The 25,729-nt window shown below is 38.4% G+C and overlaps 1 protein-coding gene across 4 annotated transcripts in view; it reads right to left on the reverse strand.

Annotated features, from left to right (window-relative positions):
- TBC1D23 (TBC1 domain family member 23) overlaps positions 1–25,729 on the reverse strand; it is a 72,611-nt gene that overhangs the window by 1,819 nt on the left and 45,063 nt on the right. For 3 of the 4 annotated variants that reach the window (XM_075542637.1, XM_075542639.1, XM_075542640.1), the window contains 7 exons: positions 25,037–25,079; positions 22,952–23,061; positions 19,239–19,378; positions 17,303–17,347; positions 13,246–13,334; positions 9,617–9,752; positions 6,868–7,062 (listed from right to left, as the gene is read on the reverse strand). In XM_075542637.1, the coding sequence (XP_075398752.1) occupies positions 6,868–7,062; positions 9,617–9,752; positions 13,246–13,334; positions 17,303–17,347; positions 19,239–19,378; positions 22,952–23,061; positions 25,037–25,079 (758 nt within the window). The remainder of the gene's footprint in view (positions 1–6,867; positions 7,063–9,616; positions 9,753–13,245; positions 13,335–17,302; positions 17,348–19,238; positions 19,379–22,951; positions 23,062–25,036; positions 25,080–25,729) is intronic. The other variant, XM_075542638.1, reaches the window with a different exon arrangement.

Consider the following 25,729-nt stretch of genomic DNA (forward strand, 5'->3'; position numbering starts at 1 on the left):
AGCTGGGCACCATCAGCTTTCTTTCTTCACCACATTTGCTCATATACCTTTGTCTTCTGTGATCAAGTTGGAAAGCTGAGCATCATGGAATGTCAGGTAAATAGAACAAAGTGTTCTTATGTTGAGGGAGTACTTGAGTAGAGGCCCAATGTCCATTTGCAACCTTAATACTAAACCTATAAATATATACACATAGATCTATTTCCCCATGGTCATATATAAATATATTTACAAATCTACATGCCAGTATTTAGACCTCTATAAATGCCCTTTGGCTCCTAGTTCTTTCCTCTATTTAATTTTCCTCATGTCCCACTATCATGTTCAGTCTTCATTTAGGTTTCAGTAATTCCTATGGGTTACGATGCCCTTGATGAAGCCCTACCAGGCCGCCTACACTCTCCTTGCCATCAATTTTAGATCACTCGTTGTTCCCTTTCCCCTGGGTTTGTTAACACCCACTTCCTTTCCTCTACCTCCCCCCTCTGCCATGGTCCCTTGGAACCGTTGGTCCTGTTATTTACTTAAGCCATCATATAAATAATTAAAAGTTCTAGGGGTTAGTAAAATTGAAACCCCAAGTCATCATAAAGAGAACAATCTAAGTAACACAAGGTGATCAGGAGTCCAAAGGGCTGCCTATAATTTGGGGGTGGATGGGTAGAGTGCTTCAAGAAGTTCCTGGGAAGGGTCGGGTCAAGATGATGACCAGGTGAGGGGCACTTACTGAGGGCGCTTTCATGCAAGGCGGGTCTAGTGTCCAGGCAGCTGAGTTGAAGGATTCTGGTGAGTGAGAGATCTCCCTGGAACAACACCCCATGCCCACCCCATGCATCTGTGCTGAGCCGGGCCGGGTTATCTGGGATCTGATTCTTGGGATATCTCAGCTCATCAGGCTGAGCGACCCCAGAATGCACCGCCACTGCTGCTGCCATCAGTGGTTAACCCACCCCAACCCCAGGCCGGGTTTCCACGCTAAGAGTTGCTTGGTTGTCCCGAGACGTGTGCAGCTGAGGCAGGAACCCCTACAGCACCTTACCACTCATAGCACTCCACCAGGAGAGAAGTTTCCCTTTCTCGGAGTTCCCCTCTCCCCATGTGGCAGCGATCCACCCCCAGGCTCGGGTCCCTCCTTCCATTCATCCAGGACCCTGGATACAGACCTGCAATCTACCAGTAGCTGGCTGGGTGACCTGCGACTGGGGATGATCCACCGGCATTGCTGCCTGAGACCTCTCCATTGGCACCCTCGCCTGCCCACTTGCTCCCACCAGCTTCGCTTCCTGCCTGGGAGGCCTCATAACTGCGTACTCTCTCAGCTGCCAGCCCTGGGCACTTTCCACAGGCATGTGCCCGCTGCTGGAGCCCATCCCACTTCTACCCACGGCCCTGTGTTTCCGCCAGGGCTGCGTCAGACTGGCCCATGCTACTATGGTGGCCCACGGGGTTCCAGTGCTGGCAGCCCCAAACACTAAGACTGCCTGCCCCAGCGCATTCCTGCCAGTGCAGAAGGCTAGCATCACTGCCCTGTGTTTCCCACCTGAATCACTTCTGTCCCGTTTCCGGCAGGCTCATGCCAGTGTGGAGCCCTGCAGGATTCAGTCTGGCGGCCTGAACGATAAACGTTCCTGCCTGCTAAAAAGGCCAGTGCCCCGGCCCTGCATTGCCCACTGGACCCGTTTCTGTCCGCTTAGGCAAGCCCAAGTCACTGTGGTACCCTGTGGCGTCCCCAGCTCCAGCAGACCCAAAGGCCTTCCAGCCCCAGCCCACTCCTGTCAGCACAGGAGGCTGGTGCCTCGGCATGGCATTTACCGCAGGAGCCACTTTTCCCGGCTCCTGGGACGGCCCACACCACTGCAGTACCCCTTGCTGCCTCAGGCTTTCTGGCCGGTGCAGAAGGCTCGCTGCTGCGGTGTGCTTCCTGCCAGCATAGCCTCTGTCTACCTGCTCAACACTACAGACCTGCCCGGATCCCGGGGGAGTGCATGCTCGATCTGAAGAGTATTCACACCCCCTCACATAGCCTGGCTTCGGAGCCCTAGATCAGTACCACCTCCTGTGGCAGCGAGGCCTCCTCCACTTTCTCCTTCTATAAGGCATCTTTAAAAATTGGAGGGAAAGGAGAAACATTTAAAATTTTTTTTCTTCTTTTTCATTACTTTTTTCCCCTCTTTTTTGCTTTTCCTTTTTTCTCTTTCTTTTTTTAATAAAACAAGAAAAAAGGCTGCAAACTGTGCCCTGACAGACCAGGTGAAAGCAGCCCAGGGTCATACAATTAGGCTCCAGCCCCAATTCTAGTCAATGAAACTTCTTACCACTGTTGGCCACTGAACCACCGAGGAACTCTGCCTACACGGCAGTCAGACCCACCTCTATAGCAGGTCACAGGCAGCCCCCTGGAAGTATCCTTAATAGTAACACAGAGAAGGACTTAAGGGCCTCCTGGTCTCCCAGAAACATGGCGCCTACGAAAGGATGGAGGAAAAATCAACAGACCACATCACTCCCAACAAAAAACCCAAAGACAAAACATAGTAGCAGAGTTAATGACTCTCATTGACGAATCAGACACAGATCTGTCACAGAAGGAAATCTTCAGACGTCTGTTAAGAGTAATACAGGTGCTGAGCGAAGCTACTACGCAGAATAAGGATGCAACAATAGAGGATATGAAGCCCACAATACAGGGGATGAAATTCACACACCAAAGGGATATACAGGTGTTAACAGGTGAGGTAGCAGAAGCCACACACAAGGTCACAGAATTTACGATTAGGCAAAGAACCGTATCAGTGATCTCGAAGACACTCAAACAGACCCCAGCAAGTGGGAAAGACAGAAAAATTAAAGAAGCAGAAGATAACCTGAGATCAATGACAGATGCTATGAAGAGGAATAATATTTTAATAATTGGTCTACCGGAGCAGAACACACCACACAAGTAGAAAGCCAAGATAGCGAAGGAATTTCTGGAAGAAAACTTTCCGACCTTAATGAGTGAAAACAAGGTGCTTATACAGGAAGAAGAAAGGATGCCAGCTAGACTAGACCTGAAGAAGAACATGCGAAGACACATAATAGTAAAAATACCCAACTTCGAGGAAAAAGAAAATTTTAAGAGCAGCAAGGGAAAGGAAGGCAGTCACATACAAAGGAGCTCAGGTAAGAATATGCTTGGACCTATCAGCAGATACCATGAAGAGAAGGAGAGAGTGGAGCAACATCTTCGAAAAGCTGAAAGAAAAACAAAAAAAACCCCGCCCTTGCCAGAATCCTTCACACTGCCAAATTATCCATTAAGATATATGGGGAGATAAGGGTCTTTGAGGAGACAAGGAAAGACTCAAAGAATATGCTACAAGACACCCGGCCCTGTGGAAGATACTGACTGACTTATTATGGCCAGAGGATCAACCTCCACCACGCACAAGCAGAAGACCACCATATAACCCATCTCCATTCAGAAGCCAATGTGCCAGCAACAATTACCAAGACAACAGGGCCTCAGAGGGTAAAGAAGGCAAGATGGAAACTCCCCACACAAATAGAGCACACTGATAGGAAGGGAGACAGGAAAACAAAAGACAGGGTATGACAACAATGAATCCGCAGATTGCAATCAACTCTGAATCCCAATGGACTCAATTCAAGCATTAAAAGAAAAAGGCTGGAGGACTGGCTCTGAAAACATAATTAATCTGTTAAATAGAAAACATCCATTTCTCTGTTGCCTGCAAGAGACACATCTTAAGCACAGAGACAAAAACTAAGAATAAAAGGCTGTCGGAAAGTATACCAGGCAAATGGAAACTTAAAAAAGGCTCAGTAAACCAAGAACCAGTGAGCACATTAAATATTTATATGCCCAACAATGGAACGGTGAATTTTTGTCAAACTATTAAAAAGATGAAAAAAGAAATCACACAACAATCATAGTAGGTGACTTTAATACTCTGCTATCAGAGAAAGATCACTGGGAAAAAACTCAGCTAAGGGGCTATAAAGCTAAACAATGTAATTAGGCAATAGGGCCCGATAAACATTTATAGAGTCTTTCCCTCCAAACCAAAATTATATCACATTCTTCTCAAGCCCACATGATCATTTTCAAGAAAAGACCACATGCTGGGACACAAGTCAAGCCTGAGTAAATTCAAAAACATATAATTCAGACGTCTTTCTCAGATCACCATGCCATAAAACTGGAGATTAATAAAAGGACGCCCAGAAAAACTAGAGAAATCAATTGGAGGATGAAAAATGATCTCCTGCGACATGAATGGGTAAAAGCCCAGATTAGAGAGGATATTAGGAAGTTTCTAGAAACTAATGAGAACAAGTACACAATGTATCAAAACATATGGGATATTTCAAAGACAGTTATCAGAGGAAGTTTGATATCAATAAATGCATATATGAAAAAATAAGAGACTTATTACAGATACCTTATCACAAAACTCCCAACAACTAGAACAGAGTCAGCAGAACAATCCCTCCAATAGCAAAAGAAAGGAAATAATAAAAATCAGGACAATGTTATACCAGTGGGAAGATGAGAATGATGCAAGAGGGGTTGGGGAGAAACTGAGATGATGATATGGGGGGTACAGGGTACTAACCCACCCAGGTGGAAGAGTATTGGTTGTGTCTTCACAGAATTAGAATGTGCATACAGACTCAACATGACGTGCCACACCAGGTGGGCAATGTAACATGTGGAGGAATCCATGAAAAGACTGGACTACAGGGCCGGCACCAACAAGAACCAGCCTGACCTCCACCCTTTCAAAGCGTGTGCCAGAGAACAACACTAGACCTTCTAGTGGAGGAAAGGAACCAACCTACCATACCCAGACAGAAGCAGAAGCAAATGAAGGGAGAGGAAGGGAGTGGAGCACACCCTGGCCCACCAAACCCTGAGGACAATAGCCCTGCTCAGAGCAGCCAGTGCACAGAGAGGACCATATGGCGGACCACACCATGACACACGACTGTCCGCACTAGATGGGGACAACACTGGAGACACGGTGTGGGATTTGTGCCAGAGCTGACCCCACCGCACCCAGGTAATACACTAAGGGTGTGCAACAGAACAGCAAGGAGAGCAGAGGAAGAAAGTCCCGAGGGAGTACCAAAAATAGACTTTGGGTCCAGGGCTCTGCACCCCATAGAGCTGACCAGAAAACACTCAACAAACAGACCTTGAACTATTTACAGGCTTTTCTTTTTTTTAATTTTGTTTGTCATTGTGTTGTTGTTGATGTTGCTGTTGTTTTGTTTTTCTGCATTGCTTTCTTTGGTGCTGTCTTGCTTTCATGTGCATATTAGTATCTCTGCAGGTCTATCTAGATAAGATAGGCTGGAAAAACAATGTGGAGAATAAAACAACGGACTGATAGTTCTGGGGGGCACATGGGAGAGAGGGAGTGGGGGAAAGGAAGTGGGTGTTAACAAACCCAGGGACAAAGGTACAACTGATTCAAAATCAGTGGCAAGGAGCGTGTGGTCTGGTAGGGATTGATCAAGGGCAATGTAACTGAGAGGAATTACTGAAACCCAAATGAAGGCTGAGCATGAAGTGGGACAAGAGGAAAGTAAAAGGAAATAGAGGAAAGAACCTAGGAGGCAAAGGGCATTTATATAGGTCTAAATACAGGCATGTACATATGTAAAGCTATTTATACATGGTGACAGGGAAATAGATCTATGTGTATATATTTATAGGTTTAGTATTAAGGTAGCAGACAAACATTGGGTCTCCACTCAAGTACTCCCCTCAATGCAAGAACACTTTGTCCTATTGAACTGCCATTCCATGATGTTCACCTTCCCAACACGATCGCTGAAGACAAATGTGTGCATAAGCAAGTTGATGGTGCCCAGTTATCAAAAGATATAGTGTCTGGGGTCTTAAAGACTTGAAGGTAAGCAAGCAGTCATCTAGCTCAGAAGCAACAAAGCCCACATGGAAGAAGCACACCAGCCTCCGTGATCATGAGGTGTCAAAGGGATCAGGTATCAGGCATCAAAGAACAAAATATCATATCATTGTGAATGAGGGGGAGTGCATATTGGGGGCCCAAGACTCATCTGTAGGCAACTAGACATCCCCTTTCAGAGGGGTTGCGGGGAGGAGACACGCCAGTCAGGGTGCAGTGTAGCAACGATAAAACATACAACTTTCCTCTAGTTCCTAAATGCTTCCTCACCCTCCCCCCTACTATCATGATCTCAATTCTACCTTAAAAAGCTGGCTAGACCAGAGGGTGTACACTGGTACAGATAGGAACTGGAAACACAGGGAATAAAGGACAGATGAACCCTTCAGGACCAGTGGTGAGGGTGGCGATACCGGGAGGGTGGAGAGAGGGTGGGGGTAGAAAGGTGGAACTGATTACAAGGAACTACAGATAACCTCCTCCCTGGGGACGGACAATAGAAAAGTGGGTGAAGGGAGCCCTCGGGTAGTGTAAGATATGATAAAATAATAATAATTTACAAATTATCGAGGGTTCATGAGGGAAGGGGGAACAGAGTGGAAAGGAAAAAATTGAGGAGCTGAGACCAAGGGCTCAGGTAAAAAGCAAATATTTTGAGAAAGATGAGGGCAACAAATGTACAAATGTGCTTGATACAACGGATGTATATATGGATTGTGATGAGTTGTATGAGCCAGCAATAAAATGATATTTTTAAAAAAGATATTGATGAGAAAAAAAAAGTGTTCCTGGGAAAATTCCATGAACTTCAAAGAACATTAATAAAAATGCTTCCTGTATTCTATTCCACCCTCCATTCCCCAAATTGAGAAACCAATTATGTTTAATAGTCAGTAATTCCAGAATTACCACACTAAGAAAATCTTACCTTTCAACTGCCAAGATTTCTATTCCCGAAGCACTGCTGTTTCCATACTTGAAAGTAATTAGCTCAGGATGTTTTTTTTTCGATGTAATTTTAACTACCGAATTGAGTGCTTGTCTGGACTGTATATAAGCCAATCCTTTCCGTGAAAGAATCTCCCTTAAGCAATACATATGTGTTGCAGTAACTAAGAGATGGCTTGAGAGAGGGAGAGAAAAAAAGAAAGAATTTTAAAGAAATGTAATTCTGAAGAACTGGTGGTTTTAACAGTCTCATTTATAAAAATGTTTAACCCTATATAAAATTACTTTTTAGAAAAAAAATGATTAGGGCAAAGAATGTACAAATGTGCTTTATACAATTGATGTATGTATATGTATGGACTGTGATAAGAGTTGTATGAGCCCCTAATAAATTGCTAAAAAAAGGGAAAAAATTACTTTTTAATAAAAAAATACTATAAAAGACTAACTTTCTAGTAATTGTATGCAAATTAATTTCTTCTTAATAAAGATAATGCTGTAATTTTTAAAAAGCAATGGTGTAATATTGGGGATTAAAAATCCACCATCTTGGGGGGAAGGGAGACTCCAGATAGGGCAAGATATAACAAAATAACAATGTATAAATTACCAAGGGCACATGAGGGAGCGGGTAGCGGCAAGGGAGGGGAAAAAAAAAGAGGACCTGATGCAAAGGGCTTAAGTGGAGAGCAAATGCTTTGAGAATGATTAGGGCAAAGAATGTACAGATGTGCTTTTTACAACTGATGTATGTATATGTATGGATTGTGATAAGAGTTGTATGAGTCCCTAATAAAATGTAAAAAAAGAAAAAAAAAGAAAATGATTAGGGCAAAGAATGTACAGATGTGCTTTTTACAATTGATGTATGTATATGTATGGATTGTGATAAGAGTTGTAAGAGCCCCTAATAAAATGTTTTTTAAAAAAATCCACCAGGGGAAGGGAGACCCCGAATAGGGCAAGATATGACAAAATAACGAGGTATAAATTACCAAGGGCATATGAGGGAGGGGGGAAAGGGGAGGGAGGGGGGGAAAGGGGAGGGAGGGGGGGAAAAAAAAAGAGGACCTGATGCAAGGGGCTTAGGTGGAGAGCAGATGCCTTGAGAATGATTGGGGCAGGGAATGTATGGATGTGCTTTATACAATTGATGTATGTATATGTATGGATTGTGGTAGGAGTTGTTGGAGTCCCTAATAAAATGTAAAAGAAGAAAAGAGAAAAAAATGATTAGGGCAAAGACTGTACAGATGTGCTTTATATAATTGATGTATGTATATGTATGAACTGTGAAAAGAATTGTATCAGCCCCAATAAATTCTTAAAAAAAAAAATCCACCATATTATAGAACACATTAAAATCACAGATTTTTGGTTGATGTTACCTTTCAGAATCTTAATAGTATTATTTATATTTACGAATAAAAAATAATGCCTTTTTCTTCCCAGATTTAAAAAGTTTATAACAAGGTTAAATTTCTCATTTGAAATCAATATTTAGTATTTACTTAATAAAACTGTAGGATCAAACAATATACATTTGTATACTCCAGAAACCAAACTGCCAGTCATAGAATCATTGTTGACTCAGTAGTGACCCTATAAGATGGGGTAGACCCTCTCCTGTGCGTTTCTGAGATTTTAACTTTTCACAAGAATAGAAAGCCCCATGTTTCTCCTGTAGAATGGCAGGTGACTTTGAACTGCTGACCTTGTGGATAGCAGCTCAACATATAACCTTTACACTACCCATGCTGATAGAGGTTGATATAAAAATGCTACTAGAAACAGGACTAAATGAAAACAGTAATTGGGGAATCATATAAACACTAAGCTGTTACAATAATGCATATACTAGGATAATGCAGCAGACGACAGTAGGCATCCAATATCAAACACATTTATGCAATATATACACAATAGCTGGGCCTCTTTATATGAGAATATTATGAGAGACAATTCCATAATTAGATCCTGAAGGCTAAATAAGTATAAAATTATTAGCATCCTCTGTGTCTCAACTTACTTTTAATATAGTGATGGTTCTCAGAATTTGGGATGTGCTGGTGGGCGATTAGCCTAGACTCAAAGGATTTCCTCATCATAAACAAAACCAAGCAAAGAGTGCTGTGGAAGACTGGGCGAGAGTAAAGAAATATAGCACACCAATGCACTGTGTGATTGCTGACTGGATCTGGTCTTGAATCAGGAAGAATAAAGGAAGGCCACAGGCATATATTCAGGATATTCTGGAACATGTGAATATATATTCAGTGATGATTCAAAACTTTTTTTCAATGTTTGGAAAGAATATTAGGGTTGTGTAGGAAAATGCTCTTTTTCTTGGGAGGTTTCTGCTGAATAATTTCAGGGTGAAGCATCGTATCTATGACAGACTGGAAAATGGGAAGGGCATATGTACACGTGTATGTGGATACGGACATAGAAAAATGAAGTGAGAATCAGAAAATGCTAAGATTGGGTAAAAATGGAAGAGGCCCATAAAGGTATTCAATGCATATGTCTTCAATTTTTTGAGTTTAAGATTTGTCAAAATAAAAAAATATACTAAAAATATATTTTTAAGACACTAAACAAAATTTAGAGGAAAATGGTAACTTTCTATACTCAGATAAATGAAAGTCCTTCTGCAGTTAATTTAGTTTTATATTACTAACTACTCCCGTATTTAATTTTACTTCTCAAAAAAATATTTTAAAAAGTACCTCGGAAACATGTGTCCATTTTCTTTCACTTCTTTACAAGGAAAATGATGCTTGATATCAGGTTTGTTTATCCAAGTTTGAATGTTTACAACTTCTTTTCTGTCATCATCTGACATTGAAGAACTATCAATTTCATCTATAAAGAATTTAGTGTGAGGAAAGTGAATAGTTTCTCATATAACCAACTTTTAAAACAATTTATTACTTAACATCCTGAATATATTTTGAACATGTTAATAAAAATCCATTCTAATTTTAATTCATACAATGACACTGTTACTAATATAGAAATAGTACTATGAGATATCATTGTATATAGGAAGTCAGGTGAGGCTGTTGAAGAAAAATTTGGACATATTAAACTATTGGGGGATGTAACTTCTTTTGACACAGAGAACACAACATGATCTACGACAGTCTTTATAGATGTGAATGAGTTTGTCCAGGAACAAGCACTGAGGTTGAAGGTGAAAATGGTAGAGTTCTTTTTCTATTGCTGGTATCTGACTTAGGAAAACAACAATAAAATGAATCCTAGCTCTACAAATAAAGCGCAATTTAATTTTTTTGAGAGGAATATTAAACCTTCTAATTAAAGAACAGTTACAGTTCATAGAATTAACAACTACAAAATTTCTTCCCTTTGTTTTTTATAAATACTTCAAAATACAGAGACAAAAGCAAAATCCCATGTATCTACCCTTCAGTTTAAGAAATAAAACTGAAGCCATCTTGAATCTCTCCCCAGTCACATTCCCCTCCCAGTCCCACCAAAAAGCAATGACAAGCTGAATCTGGAGCTACTAGTTTCATTTACTTTTCATTTTAATACACATAGCTACAGTTTTCTCATTTTCACTACTGTGCAAATATATCCACAGTGTAAATATATCAGTTTATTCATCCATCCTCTCTTCCCTTTGCTAAAAGGCTGGCCTGCAGACTTAGGGTAATTAAGAGGAAAAGGGAAGTTAACAACACAACAGTTTGGTCAGAAACTGAGAGCTAATAGAAAGGGGGCAAAGAGAGAGAAGAGAAAATCAGTAGAAATACTAAATTAGCATCTTGTTTTCTGGCAGGTAATTATATATCTACATAACAACAAATGCTTTATCTTCTAACCTAGCAATTACACCATTAAGAATTTACCCTGAAGATGCACTTGGAAAACACGTATGCAAATATCCATTACCATTTGTTACACAAAAAAAAGCCTGGAACACCACTAGTGTTGGTGGAAGGAGACTGGTTAAACATATTAGGGTATCATATTAAGACAGTAGGTTGAAATGGAAAACGTGCAAACACTATGCAGTAAGTTGATAACCCAAGGAGAGAATTTTTCCCCCTTCATTCAATGTATACAATGTAATCAATAATATTATAACTAATCACACAGGTAACTGTGAGGAGGATTAAGAACCAACATAATATATTATTTTTAAAAAGGTAATCACAGAGAGAAGGTAAGTTGTCCTAGCACAATACCTCCTCCTTGTGGCCCTTTAGAATACTGCCTTGAGGGAGTTTGAATAGGCTTTTAAAAAAATGTCTCAATTTTGGAAGTTGTTGCACTTTGGTTCTTCAATTCTTAGATTCCTCGGCGGTGATCACGAAGATTTAACACTAGGTTTACAGGACATGTCATTTGATGCATTTCGATTTCCTCCACAAAAATGACAGAAACCATTCACATTTACTTCTGTTTATGTTCACACCCATTTAACGAGACAAATATCCAAATTCAATTTCCTCTAAACCTTCTAATTTAGACATTTGTGTGGTACACCTATCTCTATGGATACAGGTTAATTTGACGTGAGCATAAATTCAGTACTAATCCTGGTAAATCAGTTTCATTCATGACAGCATTACTTCAGTAATAAATAAACATAGTCAAAAAGTTTGTGCGATCACGAGCTGTCAAAGGGACCATGCAAAAAAAAAGAATATGTATATATAATGTGTGTGTGTATGTATATATATATATATGCCATAGTGAATGAAGGGGGAAGTGCAGAGTGGAGACCCGAGGCCCATTTGTCGGCCACTGGAGATCCCCTCATAGAGGGGTTTAGGAAAGGAGATGGGTCAGTCAGGGTGCGATGTAGTACCGATGAAGAACACAGCTTTCCCCCAGATCCTGGATGCTTCCTCCCACCCCAGCTACCATGATCCGAATTCTACCTTGCAGGACTGGATAGGGCAGAGGTTGTACACTGGTGCATATGGGAGCTGGAGGCACAGGGAATCCAGGGTGGACGATACCTTAAGGACCAGGGGTGTGAGGGGCGATGTTGGGAGAGTGGAGGGTGAGTGGGTTGGAAAAGGGGAACTGATGACAGGGATCCACATGTGACCTCCTCCCTGGGAGATGGACGGCAGAGAAGGGTGGGGAAAGGGAGACTCCGGATAGGGCAAGATATGACAAAATAACAATCTATAAATCATCAAGGGCTCATGAGGGAGGGGGGAGTGGGGAGGAAGGGGAAAAAAAAAGAGGACCTGATGCAAAAGGCTTAAGTGGAGGGCAAATGCTTTGAAAATGATTAGGGCAAAGAATGTACGGATGTGCTTTAAATTGATGTATGTATATGTATGGATTGTGATAAGAGTTGCAGGAGCCCCTAATAAAATGTAAAAAAAAAAAAAGTTCTTAGAAAGTCAACATCAAATGCAAAAACAAACAATGCAGCAGAGACTTGTCATACTGACGACCCAAGTGATCCTTATGATGCGTCCAACCCAGTATCTCAAATGTTGTATCATGTTGAATGCTATTAAATTTTATATAGATCTATAGTACTACATGGTGGCATTTATAAGTTAATGGTGTATAATTATGTTGTCTTTAAATAAGTAAGTTGTTTTTAAAAGAAAGTGTGTAGTTTCCTTCATGTGTCAATTTGACAAGTGTGCGTAGAGAGGTACTTAAGAAATGCCTGTAAAACTAATGTTCAATCCAATCCTGTGGTTTTAAGTACTATCCCTACATCAAAAGTTCCTAAATCTCCAGTTCAGACTTTCTTCCTTAGTTGAAGACTATTTCTGCATGGAGTTCAAGTCAATCCAAAAGCCAAACCCACTGATTCCAACTCAAGGTGATCTCCTGTGCTACAGAGTAGAACTGCGTTCCACGGGGTTTTACCTAAACAGATAGTCAGGCCTACCTTGTACGGCAACCCTACCTGGGTTCAACACTACTAGTCTTCTGGTTAGTCTAAAAGAACTCACTGCCAGGGAGTAGATTCCAACTCACAGGGACCTTACAGAACAGGGTAGAACTGCCCTGTGGGTTTCAAAGATTGCAGCTCTTTACAGAAAAGCCTCATTAAAAGGTGATGGTTTTGAACTGCTGACCTTGTGGTTACAGCCAAACTCGAAACCACTTGGTAACCAGGACTGTTCTGGATGCACATTGTATCGCCCAGAGACCTTTCGATTTTTTATAAACCTCTAAAAAATCCAGTATGACTAAAGCCAAACTCAAAACAGATGTTACAATCTAATTCTTCCTCCTCTACATAATCTCACTGTATCTTTTTAAAAGCCATTTTTAGGCTAGTTTCCGATGACCTCTGTCGTCATCCTGGAAGAAAGGCAATCTGTAGGTGAGTATGCCACCATACCTGTGTCGTATTCTTCCTCATCTCCGATGCTGAAAACAGGCTTCACGCCACGGTAAGGCTTGCCCACTCTGTCACTGCTGCTCACATGCCTATAGTTTTAAGAATATTAGGAGAGAAGAGCACCACTTAGCCACGATTTCTATCAAGCATGATTACATTCAAACAAATGCATATTTCTTTGCCATAGTTTAGCCATCCATAGTTATCAAATAACTATGTTAAGGAAATTGAAAGAAGGTACAGAAATCAGGTGAGCAAAAGTGTCCATAAGGACTTGATAAGTGGAATGGTCTCAAATCAGTAAAGTTTTAAACAATTTCAACATTCATATTAATCTCAATAAATGCTTGCTTCTGTTTCCTCATATGTAAAATGGGCACAACAATATCTATCCCTTGGGGACACTGTAAAAATATTAGTTCATATTTATGAATCTCTTAGAACAATGCCTGATATACAGCAAGTGCTTACATAAATGTCTGTTAGACAAAAAGGAGTATGGAACCAAATATTAAAATTCTGGGAGTATTTAACACTTCTAATATGGGTATAAAATGTCAAAGTCTTTCTTTCCATTTTTGAATATTACTAAATACTTTTGTTTTAATTGAAACTATTTCTTTTGTATACATAGAAATAAACCATGATAATGAATTTGCGCTTATTAAATGGCAAAAGCATAAACAAGTAAATGAAGTTGATTAGTTCTATGTGACCTCTCCATATTAGTTTATACCTATAATCCCAAATATGCCAATAAGTGAAAATAAATAGCAGGTTCCTAGAGAAGACCACTACATTCTTTTTAGGATAAGGTTCAGTTTAACAAGGAAGATATGTCACATAAGAAGATACTAAGAATCATATATTTTTAACAGATACCCCAGTTAGGGGGGGAAAGGGGGATCCAAGTTTCATGTCTTTATTTATTTTGAGAGTTCAATTTTTCCAGAGATCATTTGAGGGATTGTTTCTAAATACCCTCAAGATAAATCCTACAGTGACATTACTTTTGTCAAAAATAGACCTCATTTTTACTTCACCCAAAACACTACTCACTCATCAATAGAAAACCAAGTAATAGTGTAGTATGTAAAAATACAGCTTGGGAATTACATGTTAAGCTAATCAATACATAGCCTAAAGCCTAAATTAAAAATCAAGAAATAAGCCAAAGACCAAGGTAAAATTTTATCTAAAAAAATGCTTATGTGAAAAAAAGTACTTATGTGTCATCTAGACTATGAAATTGCATAAGATCAATATTGGCTCTTTCATAATAGTAAAATAATTAAACTGCTATAATATTAAGAATAAAATAATGTTTACATTAAATGATTAAACCGGAAAGTATGAATAAAGAAACAATCCAAAAAAGTTATTCATTACTTGAATTTGGATCTGAACTTTTTATATGATTTGTTTCTAAAGCCTTGGCTAAAAATGAATGAAATGTAATATCTGGACTTTTTAAGAAAGGTAACATTATTTAGCCAAAACATGAAAAAAAATAAATTAATGTGAGGTTTTAATATCTATATTTCAAAACAAATCAACTCACTTAACTTTTCTCTAGATTATATTTCTAAAATAAATATATCTATCTGGCTATTAAAAAATAATAACTAAGAACTTGGAGGAAAACTAAAATTAGATTATTTTAATGGTTCTACATATAAAAGTAGAGAGGTGATTCACAATAGATTATAAATTTAAAAGAAGTTATCTCTTTTTAAAGTTTTAGGTAAATTATAGTAGAAATTTAGTCTTAGGTAAATTATAATAGATATTTCATTACTTGTAATTTATTCATCATTATTTTGTCATATCTTCATTACTTGTACAAAAGTTATAGTAAATGAAGAAATTTTTATTAGGCAGGATATTAGAGAAGAAACTTTTTTTAAAATGTCACATCTAAATACAGTAAGGAAATGACCTGAGAAAAATTGTTTCTATCAGCTTAAAGCATAACCTACATTCAAAGTACTTATAAAACTAGAATGTCTTTTTAAATGTTCAAAGGCATTGGTGTACTTGTTAAAATTTCACAAAACTTGTGACCAATGGCGCTACAGGGGACAGCACCGGAGACACAGTGTGGGAAGTGCACCTGACCTGATCCCACCACACGGAGGCAAAGCACTGGGGGAGTGCAGCTGAACAGCAAGGGAATGGAGTGGCAAGGTCCCCAGGGAATGCTGAAAGTGGACTTTGGGGCCAGGGTGTGGTGCTCCAACAGACTGGACTGGAAAACACTCCTAAAGGTCAACAAATGATTCTTGAACTAACTACAAGCTTTTCTTTCTTGAAAAAAAATTTTTTTTCAGAAAAATTGTATGAGCACAAAATGTAAAGCCATATAGAAATATGTTAGCAAAGTTCTTTTGTTCATCTTAATTGTAATTTTTAATATTTAAATTTATGAAATCTTTTCATCTTTTAACATGCTGAATTTTAATGTCACACTATGGGATGAGATGAATTATATGTAGTATGTACCTCATGGCTTAATTTCTTTTTTTTTTTTCCCTAACCCTAACCCTAGTGGCTTAATTTCTTACAAGGAAGATCAAAGGTAGAATGAAGCTGTAGTTCTTTGGAACTAATTCTACGTGTATTAACTCACTAACCTAAATACAGATTCCATTCTTAGGGAAGACAAACTTTAAAGTATTATAAAATTCTGTAAGATGCTAAATTAATATTTTGAACTATGAACTTTATCTACGAGGGGGTGCCAAATAAAACCGGAATTTTGCTGGGCAGAGCGGAGCTTTTCCTGCTAAGCGAACATTGAGCAACTCGCTATGAGTTAGTGCACCCAGTGGCGTTGCCTGGTATAGTTCTCTCGGGTCACAGTGAATTGCTTCATAAAAGCAGTTTCACGTGAACATCGTTTTGTGTGATAGCTAATTTTTAAAAACAGAGTGTGACTGTGAAGTTCTGTTTCCTGTCTGGGAAAAAAGCTGCAGAAACTTGTGATGTTGAACACAGCATACAAGGACAGAGCTATGGGAAAACTCAAGTGTACGAGTAGTTTTCTCATTGCAAAAAAGGTGAAATGTTGATTGATGACAAACCTCTTTCTAGAAGTCTATCAACTTTCCGAACAGATGAAAATGTCGACACAATGTATTTGGAGTTGGTTCCACCAGGTCAAACTGTTAAAGCTTTCTACTTAAAGGTTCTAAAAAAATTGCTTAACAGCATGTGACCAAAAAGGCTTGATCTGTGGCAGACGGGACTGGTTTTGCCACAACAATGCAAATGCAGCTGCTCACACAGCCATCTCAGCGCACCACTTTCCGGCAAAAACCATCATGCCTCTCTAGCCCCAAGCACTTTACTCACCTGACCTCATTCCATGCAAGTTCTTTTTGTTTCTATGAATGAAGAGGGACATGAAAGGGCAGAGATTTGATGTCGTAGTAGAGGTGAAGAAAAAAAAATGAGGAAGATACTGTCAGCCATCCAAACATATGAGTTTGAAAAATGTTTCCAAGAATGGAATCACAGATTTGACAAATGTATTCAGTGTAATGGAGAGAGTACTTTGAAGGTGATGGGTTTTTCTGTAAAAAAAAAATTAAATAGCTTTGGGGCAAAAAATTCTGGTTCTTTTTGGGTACCCCTTCATATGTTTAGATGTTAAGCTTTTCCTTACTTTTAGGGGCAGTAGATGGGAGTGAATGATCCCTAGAGTTAAGACTGCCAATTCTGACACTAAATATTTTCTTTCTTTCATCTTCCTGCCTTGGAATAAAAACTGCATGTTTTAGGACATGTTTAAGTTCCAATGAATCTGATTTTCATCTGTGGAATGGGAGAGGATAAAAGGATCATGCAGGAGAAGAAATACTAAAAGGGACAAGCAAAAAGAACAAACAGATAAGACATCACCACCACATAAACCTAAAAGCAGAATGAGGAAAGTGTAGTATTTAAAAAGCTGCATGAAACTGTGGGCAAGGCCATTAAGTCTTCAGACAGACAGTGTGAGGCATGCTAAAGAGACAGTGGGGCTCAACAGAGCTGCTCTGGTTCATTGGCTTACCGCTCTGTACATGTTCTGTCTGGCCAAGGAAGATTGAAAGACATTCTACAGTAAATCAAGGCAGAGGGCAGAATAAAATGATTACACGAAACGAAACAGCTTTGAAACAAAAAATATAATCAGTTTTTCCAACCCAGAATCTACAACATTGCAAAGAAGTGTTTCAATCATCTCAAGTCAAAGAAAAGTGAACTAGAAAAGCTAGATTCCAGTTGCTCATACCAGGGTTTAACTACTAAGTTATCATCTGAATCTTTTAAAAACAGTGAATACATTTGAAAATGAAAATTTCAATGTCCATGCTATAAGCATTAGCAATTGTAGTACTCTAATTCAGAATGCACCTATGAAAATAAAATGATTCGAATTTTGCAAGCAGTCACAATTTTAATAAGCAGGCCAATCTTTCAGTCTGGGTAAAGAATAAATGTTATCATTTATCAGTTGGCCAATTTAGGTATGATGTTTTTATGGATTAGTGAAAATATCTATTACCAAAATGTTGCTGCTTGTTAAGCAGAAAAATTATATACTGCTGAATGGACATGTAACATACTTAGTAAAGTGACAAATACCCCATTCCTGACATTCATTCAGTTCTTAAAGTCAAGCATTTGAACTTTTCCAGAATACTGGAATAAAGACATGAGTGAGATTAAGTATTGTTGACACATTTCTAAGATCAGCTTGCTTAAAATGAAATGTTTCTGCTTTGAAATTGTAAAGTTAGCTTTGAACTCTAAGACAAAGGTCAATTTGACTAAAACATGGAAGAAAGAAATATTATATGTCCTGTAAAATTTACATAATAAATTCTTCAGCTTTGTTATTAGTTGTTAGTTATGCCCTTCATTTGCAGTTCATTAGAAAAAGGGGTTTGCCTGGACATCCTCTTACAGAAGAGTCACGGGGAGGAGATGAGCCAGTCGGTGCAGGGTAGCAGCGATGAAGCATACAACTTTCCTCTAGCTCCTAAGTGCTTCCTCCCCCCATCCCCAATTTCATGATCCCAATTGTATCTTACAAATCTGGCTAGACCAGAGGATGTACACTGGTACAGATAGGAACTGGAAACACAGGGAATCAGGACCAGTGGTAAGAGTGGTGATATGGGGAGGGTAGAGGGAAGGTGGGGTAGAAAGGGGGAACCAATCACAAGGACCTACATATAGCCCCCTCCCAGAGGGCAGACAACAGAAAAGTGAGTGAAGGGAGACATCGGACAGTATAAGACGTGACAAAATAATAATGATTCATAAATTATCAAGGGCTCATGAGGGAGTAGGGGGCAGGGAGGGAGGGGAAAAATGAGGAGCTGATGCCAGGGGCTTAGGTGGAGACCAAATGTTTTGAGAATGATGATGGCAACAAATGTACAAATGTGCTTGACAGAACTGATGTTTGTGTGGATTTTGATAAGAGTTGTATGAGTCCCCAATAAAATGATTAAAAAAAAAAAGAAAATGGAGTTTGCTTATATTCTCCGAACATAATTCGATGAAGATGTGATCTTAATCTTGAGAAAGTAATGTAGGTTTCTGCTTTACTTATTTAACAAGACCAAATTTTCTTAGTTTTAAATTCCTGGTGTAAAGAACTAAGTTCCTGCTATGAGATTATTCTCCATCCATTTGACAACTGGGAAGCAGTTACTTTATGAAACGTAATACAGCTGCTGCTGAAATGATTTTTCTAATGAGTGGCACTGCAGGAGTATGTGCTTGTTCTTCTGAGCTGTGAGAGAGAAGACAGGGTTCCTATGCCACATTTCTAAGCAGTGAAGCACATCTGGAGAATTATAATGGATTCTACAGAATCATTTGATTAAAATATGTACTTTATGATCCTTCTTTAAAACACATTCAATTTAATAATTTACTCCAAGACACTTTAGTTTCAATTATCACCATAAACTCTTACTGCACAAGCAACTCACCGGTCCACAGGGGTGGCAGTGTTCTCAATAAAACTGATAACCTTTTCCCTGACGTTCACAGACTTTGTCTTCAGAGCAACAGTCATTTTATTCACCAGGGATTTCATTCCTCCATCACTGGCACCACCAGGAGATTCCCCCTGAAAGAAAACCACGGAATGCTCCAAATCATTAGCAAACCCATAAATCCTAACGGTTATCAGCAGAAACCATTTTGGAAATGGAATGTACAAAATAGGAACTGGGAAACACAATTCAAGGGGGTTTCAATAAATTCATGGAAAAATTCCATTATCTTTCAATTCTATTTCTCCACAACCTTTCTGATGTCCTCTTGCAAGTGGTCCTACAGGACAGGGTAGACCTGTGGTTCTCCAAGATTGTAAACTCGTTACAGCAGTAGAAAGTTCATCTTTCTCCTGCAGAGCAGCTGGTGTTTTTGAAAAGCTGACACTGTGGTCAGTAGCCCAGGGAATATTACCCACCAGGGACGTTTTTTAACTCGGAGGAGTCTGTATGAGTTGGCATTGATTAGGTGGCAGTTAGTTAGCTATCCAAAAATAAGCAAATGCATAATAAGATTATATTAATGTTAAAATTTCCAATATTTCTTCCTAGAGTATTTTTAAAATCATTTTATTGGGGGCTTGTACAACTCTTATCACAATCCATACATACATCTACTGTGTCAAGCACATTTATACATTTGTTGCCGTAGTATTTTTGTTTTAAAAAATACTTGAACCCCAATAAAATGATCTTAAAATAAAATATACTTTACACTACACCTTTAAATTCTAAAGAAAAGATGCCCTAATATTACTAACATGTGAATATTCACAAATTACTTGTGGAATTGCTCACACATATCTTAGAAGGCAACTTCTTCACAGAAGGCAGTTTTTTTTAAAAGTCTTATGTTTTGTCCATTAAATCCTCTTCAGAACTTATGAAGAAATAATTAGATAATGAACAAAATTTTAGGCATGATTTGATGGAAAATTAGTCATGAAAATGTTTCACAAAAATGTTGTATAATGCTGTTCAGTGGAAAATCAGAAAATAAATCTGAGTGGCACAATATGATCACTACCTTTAACATTAAACCCTAAAATACACATGCACATACACAAACCAATACCTTGAAATATTTCAAAGTAAGAACAGCAGTTATCTGTTTAGTAGGGTTATAAGGAATTGTTTGCTTTTTAATAAAAAAATTAATGTTTCTAGATCACAGCCAAAGTAAACTGTGGAAAATCTTCAGTATTTTAGAATAAAATTCATCTTTACATTGGTCCCAATTTGTGTTCCAACATTTGGAGATAAAGACCTAAACAGAAAGACCATCCAATATTGTAAACTAACATTTTAAGAGGGTATTTGATAATAGTGCAGAACTCTAAAAATTTTAATACATATTCTTTAGATCAAGTTATCCCACTTCTCACCTAAAACTCAACCCACTGTCATAGAACCAATTCTGACCTTACTCTCAATATCTCTATGTTTCTGAAACGAATCTTTGTAGGACCAGTCTCATCTTTCTCTCAAGGAGAGAAACCCAGTTGGTGGGTTTGATTAGCAGTCCAATACCTAACTCACACCACCACCAGGGCGCTTTGTTGAGTTGTTACACGGCAAAGGCAGGAGTTAGAAACCACCAGCCACTAGGAAGCTTTCTATTCCAGTCAAGAGTTAAAGTCATAGAAACCCACAGGTCTACCCGGTCCTATAGGATCACTATGAATCAGAAATGACTCAATGGCAGCTTTTTATTTTTAAACCAAAACCAAACCCACTGTCACCATGTCGATTCCAACTCAGAGCGACCCTGTATAAGGTTTCCAAGACTGCAAATCTTTACAGAAGTAGACAGTCTCATCTTCTCCTGCAGAGCTGGTGTGTTTGAACTGCTGACCTTCTACTTTGCAGCCTAGCATTTATCAGGCAGTGCTACCATGGCTCCTTATTTACTTTAAGACTAAATAATCATGGCACCTGAAAATATATTACTATAAAAATGAACGGTGGTGCGGTAGTGTAATAGAAAAAAGACTGGAGGCAACATAAATAATAGGAGACTGACTAAATGATACACACAATGGAATGCTATTTAATTGAAAAGGGAAATAGCAAATGTTTGTTAAATAGCAATTTCACACGAAGAGTGCTCAGAAATCTAGATAATCGGATAAAAAAAAACTCATACAAGTCCATTTGCTGAAGAGTTCACAAAAATGTGCTTTGATTTACATGGCTAAAAATGTTTCCAATGAACGTACCTAGCGATTATAGTTTTATCATTACTTATATGTACATATGTGATAAATACTATGCTTTGCATGTATTTGTCATGTATTACATTTGCATGCATTACATTTAACCCTCACGTCATCCTTATGGGGAAGGTCCTGTTATGATCTCGATTGCACAAAGAAACGACAATGGGAAGAACTTGCTAAATCTCATGACGAAAGTGAGTTTTGGGAAATGAGACCTGAACCCAGGTCTGCCTGACCTCTTAAGTCCATGTTGCTCATAACAATGACTCTTGATTGCTGTTTTCTTTCTATTCTGATCGTAAAACATAATTATTAAGAAGGCAAAACCTTCTTTTCTGCTTGAAAGGAGACAGTGGTTGGTGTAAGACATGAATAAAAAGAATAATTTATAAATTATCAAGGGGACATGGGGAAGGAAAATGCGGGAGGGAGGAAACATTGAGGAGCTGGTACCAAGGGATCAACTAGAAAGAAAATATTTTTTTTAATGATAACAACAAGAAAGAAAACAAACAAAAAAAGGTAACATATTCACAGATGTATTTGACACAATGGATATATGTAAGGATTGTGATAAGAGCTGTAAGAGGCCCCAATTTTTTTTAAAAAGGCAAAACCTATTATATGTTAAGTATTTTAATACATAAAGATTTTGATATAATGACACCTAACTTAAGTGAGGGCGTACGTCCCAGTATAGTACAGTGGTTACACATTGGGCTGTAGTCACAAGTTTGAAACCACCAACAGCTCCTCCAGGCAGAGATGAAGCTTTCTACTTCCCTAAAGAGTTGCAGTCTCAGAAATCCAATTGCACCCTATCCTACATGGTATTTATAAGCCAGAACTGACGTGAGGCAGTTAAGTGAATTTAACTCACCTGAAATATTTAAAAAACACAGAACACCTTGACCCAAATTATTTCCAGAGTAGGGAGGGACAAAAAGGATAAGCAAAAAAAATTCTTATGCTCTCAGGAACTCAAAATCAAACTTAATCAGGTATAACATGGGTAGACCAAAGTTCTCATCATGCTTGTGGTAGAGGCAAACAAACCTGACACGCAGGAGTTGAGGATTGAAAACCCCAGAGGTCTTCTGACTCAAACTATTTAGTGATCCCTAACATAAGCTCACTTTGAATCCCAGCTAGTGATAGATAGGACCCACAATTGTTCATATTGTAAAGTCAAAAACTGTCACTCCAGGCACCATACTGCAGATTGATAGGGAGACATCTGTACTGATCATCCGTAGACCAGGTGGGCAAGCTTGCTCCATCATTTCATTAGTTTCACATTTATAAGACTTCTCATGGTATGCTTTTGAAGTATTTTCACTCAATTTCCATTCCGGTAGCGTTTTGTAGTTAATCATTTTCCCTAGGCACTTATCTAAATCTAGTCACACAGTCTACTCACACACTTACATCAACAGAAGAATTGATACTACTCCTTGAGCCTGAGGTACTTGCAATCCAATGGCCATATCCATTTTCTGGTCCATCCACATTAATGTCTGCCAGGTGCTGCTGCAGTGCTTAAGATAAACAACAACAAAATGTATTATATGTTACAAATTTGATTTAATGACATCTGAATATTTTACCAATACCCTTTGAAAACATTCACTTCTACAAAGAGTACTATGTTACAGCTGAGTGATACAGATCTAAGAAAATCTCAAATGTTTCTTTCTGTGTCTTTATAGCAACCACACAGGCTACAGAAAGCCTCCATCTTTTGCTTCTCTTTGCTCATTTCCTCTAGAGGCCTCCCTCTCACAGACACCTTGTTGTTACTGTTTTTTTCTTAATGTATCTTGTTGGTATGTAGTTGACTTTGATTCATGGCAGCTCTGTCTTCAGAGGAGAACTGTTCCATATAATTCTCAAAGCTATGGCCGTTCATAAGCACATCGCTAAGGCCTGCCTTGCTGAGGAGCCCCTGGGTGGATTTGAACGTCCCACCTCTTAGTAGTAGAGCAGATAACCATTTGTATCACCCAGGGTCCTACACAAATACTCTAATAAACATTAAGTGACCTATAATATGCTTTAAGTAACTCTAACAATTAGTATGGTTCCATAATGATAACTGTATTGGCTTCACAATTTTTCCTATGAAAGGTAATATTTTCATGTATTGTCAGATAATTTCAGCAACTTTTGTATGACACAAAGAATGAATGAATGAAACCCTGCAGCAACTTTTGTTATACTACAAGGACACAGCAATCATTCTTTCCATAGCACAAAAGCAGATCTAAGCATAACGGAAAAAGATTAGTCTTGGTTTAAAAAAAAAAGTTTTTAAAACTTAATACTATAAAAGAACACTTTTCAGATTGTTGAGTACATGTCTCATAAATAGATTTACATTGTCAGCACTATTAATAACTAACATTGGGCTGAGGGCCAATATTTGGCTAACCAAGGGGACTGACTATGGACCAAACCATCAATTGCTCATATGTACATTCAGGTTGAAGCTAAAGAAATTGAAAATATTTTTAAAAATTAAAAAAGCCCACAGGAGCCAAATATATAAGCCTTGAGTATATCCCACCCAAATTTTGACAGTATCTCAATAGACTTGACTCGCTGAACAACAGTGACAGACGACCCGATGAGCTGTCGGGGGACATCAAGAACATGATACATGCAGAAAGCAAGAGACCATTAAAAAGACAGGAAGGAAAGAAAAGATCAAAGTGAACGTTCGAACAGACTCTGAAACTTGCTCTTAATCAGAGAATAGGATAGCTAAGACAAACGGAAGAAATGATGAAGTCAAACAGCTGAGTGGAAAATTTCCAAGAGCAGCTCAAAGTAAAACAGAATGAAATGTGCTATCAGTAGCAATGGTTTTGTTGCATTTTTGAGCCATGATGTACTTCACAGTAATAATTTAGAAATAAAACTAAACATAGAGAGAGAACGACAACACACAAGAAACGATGCAGCTATCTACAGACGAATCATTAATCGTATAATCACAGTTACCTGATTATATTTTTCATTTGTAATTAGAGAAAGTTCGTATTAAAACAACCATAGAAGGTACAGTACCATACATATAAAAATTAGTAACACAGTGTTTAGTATGACTATCAAGACATATGTATTACAGGTTACGTATATACCGTACCATTATATGCCTGGCAGCATATCACTGTTATACAAGAGACATGAGATACATGTGCCACATAAAGAAAACTGTTGTGTTAACTATATCTGGTTACCTCTGCTACATTCTGTTATCCAACTGGGATTTCTGAACTGTTTTAAAACCCTTCGGGACCAAGGGCATGCATATGTAGAGTTGGATATTGCTCAAATGGACATTATGTACTGCATGACGGTTTATTCTCCCCTTGCCTTTCTCTATAGACATTGATAAGCAAAATGAGCATAGTCTACCCATGAACTAATTTGGTCACTCTAAATCAGCTCTCTAGTTGTATAACATTCTCTGAACGGGGAGGCAAAGGAATTAATAAACTATAACCTTACCCATAAATCCTCCACTGGCAATGCTCACATATTCTTTGTTTTTCTGTAACAGAAAATAAAATTTTAATGAACCCCAAATGCAAACTTCTGATAGTTTCTTGTGGTCCAATTTTTTCTACTTTTTAAACTTATTTAAATTTTCAATGATTAAAAACTGGAAAAAACAAAATTTTTAATACCACATGAATCACAAAGAAATTCATAATTTCAAAAGTCTTCCCATCGATAGTCTATACAATATGGTTAAGAGCACAGTATTTTGAGAGTATGCGGGTTAAATTCAAGAGTAAAAGTTGGCTTCTTATTTTTGTTATTCCTTAAAAGTGTATAAGATCTTTCCTTTAATAAAGCTTACAATTATCACTCAGCCAAATATTCTGACTTTGTTCTTTCAGGAAAATTGACTTTCATACTAATTTTGTCAATCCAGATGCTCAGAAAAATAGGAAAAGAATCCAAGTGGCAAGTACAACACTATCTTCTTGATTTCATAGTTGAAGGTCACACGAAGTAAGAAACTAATATATAAACTACTGAAGAAATCAAATTAAGCCACGTATCTAATTGAACAATTATCAGTGAGTGACCTTTGTAGGAAAGGTAGCGGGACAGGTTGCACACCACCACCAAGACAAATCAGGTGTGCTGAAATTAACACTCAAACACCCATAGGAAAGGTGGTTAAAAGTCATG

Source organism: Tenrec ecaudatus, chromosome 2, assembly GCF_050624435.1.
Source record: "Tenrec ecaudatus isolate mTenEca1 chromosome 2, mTenEca1.hap1, whole genome shotgun sequence".
Taxonomy (NCBI): Eukaryota; Metazoa; Chordata; class Mammalia; order Afrosoricida; family Tenrecidae; genus Tenrec; species Tenrec ecaudatus.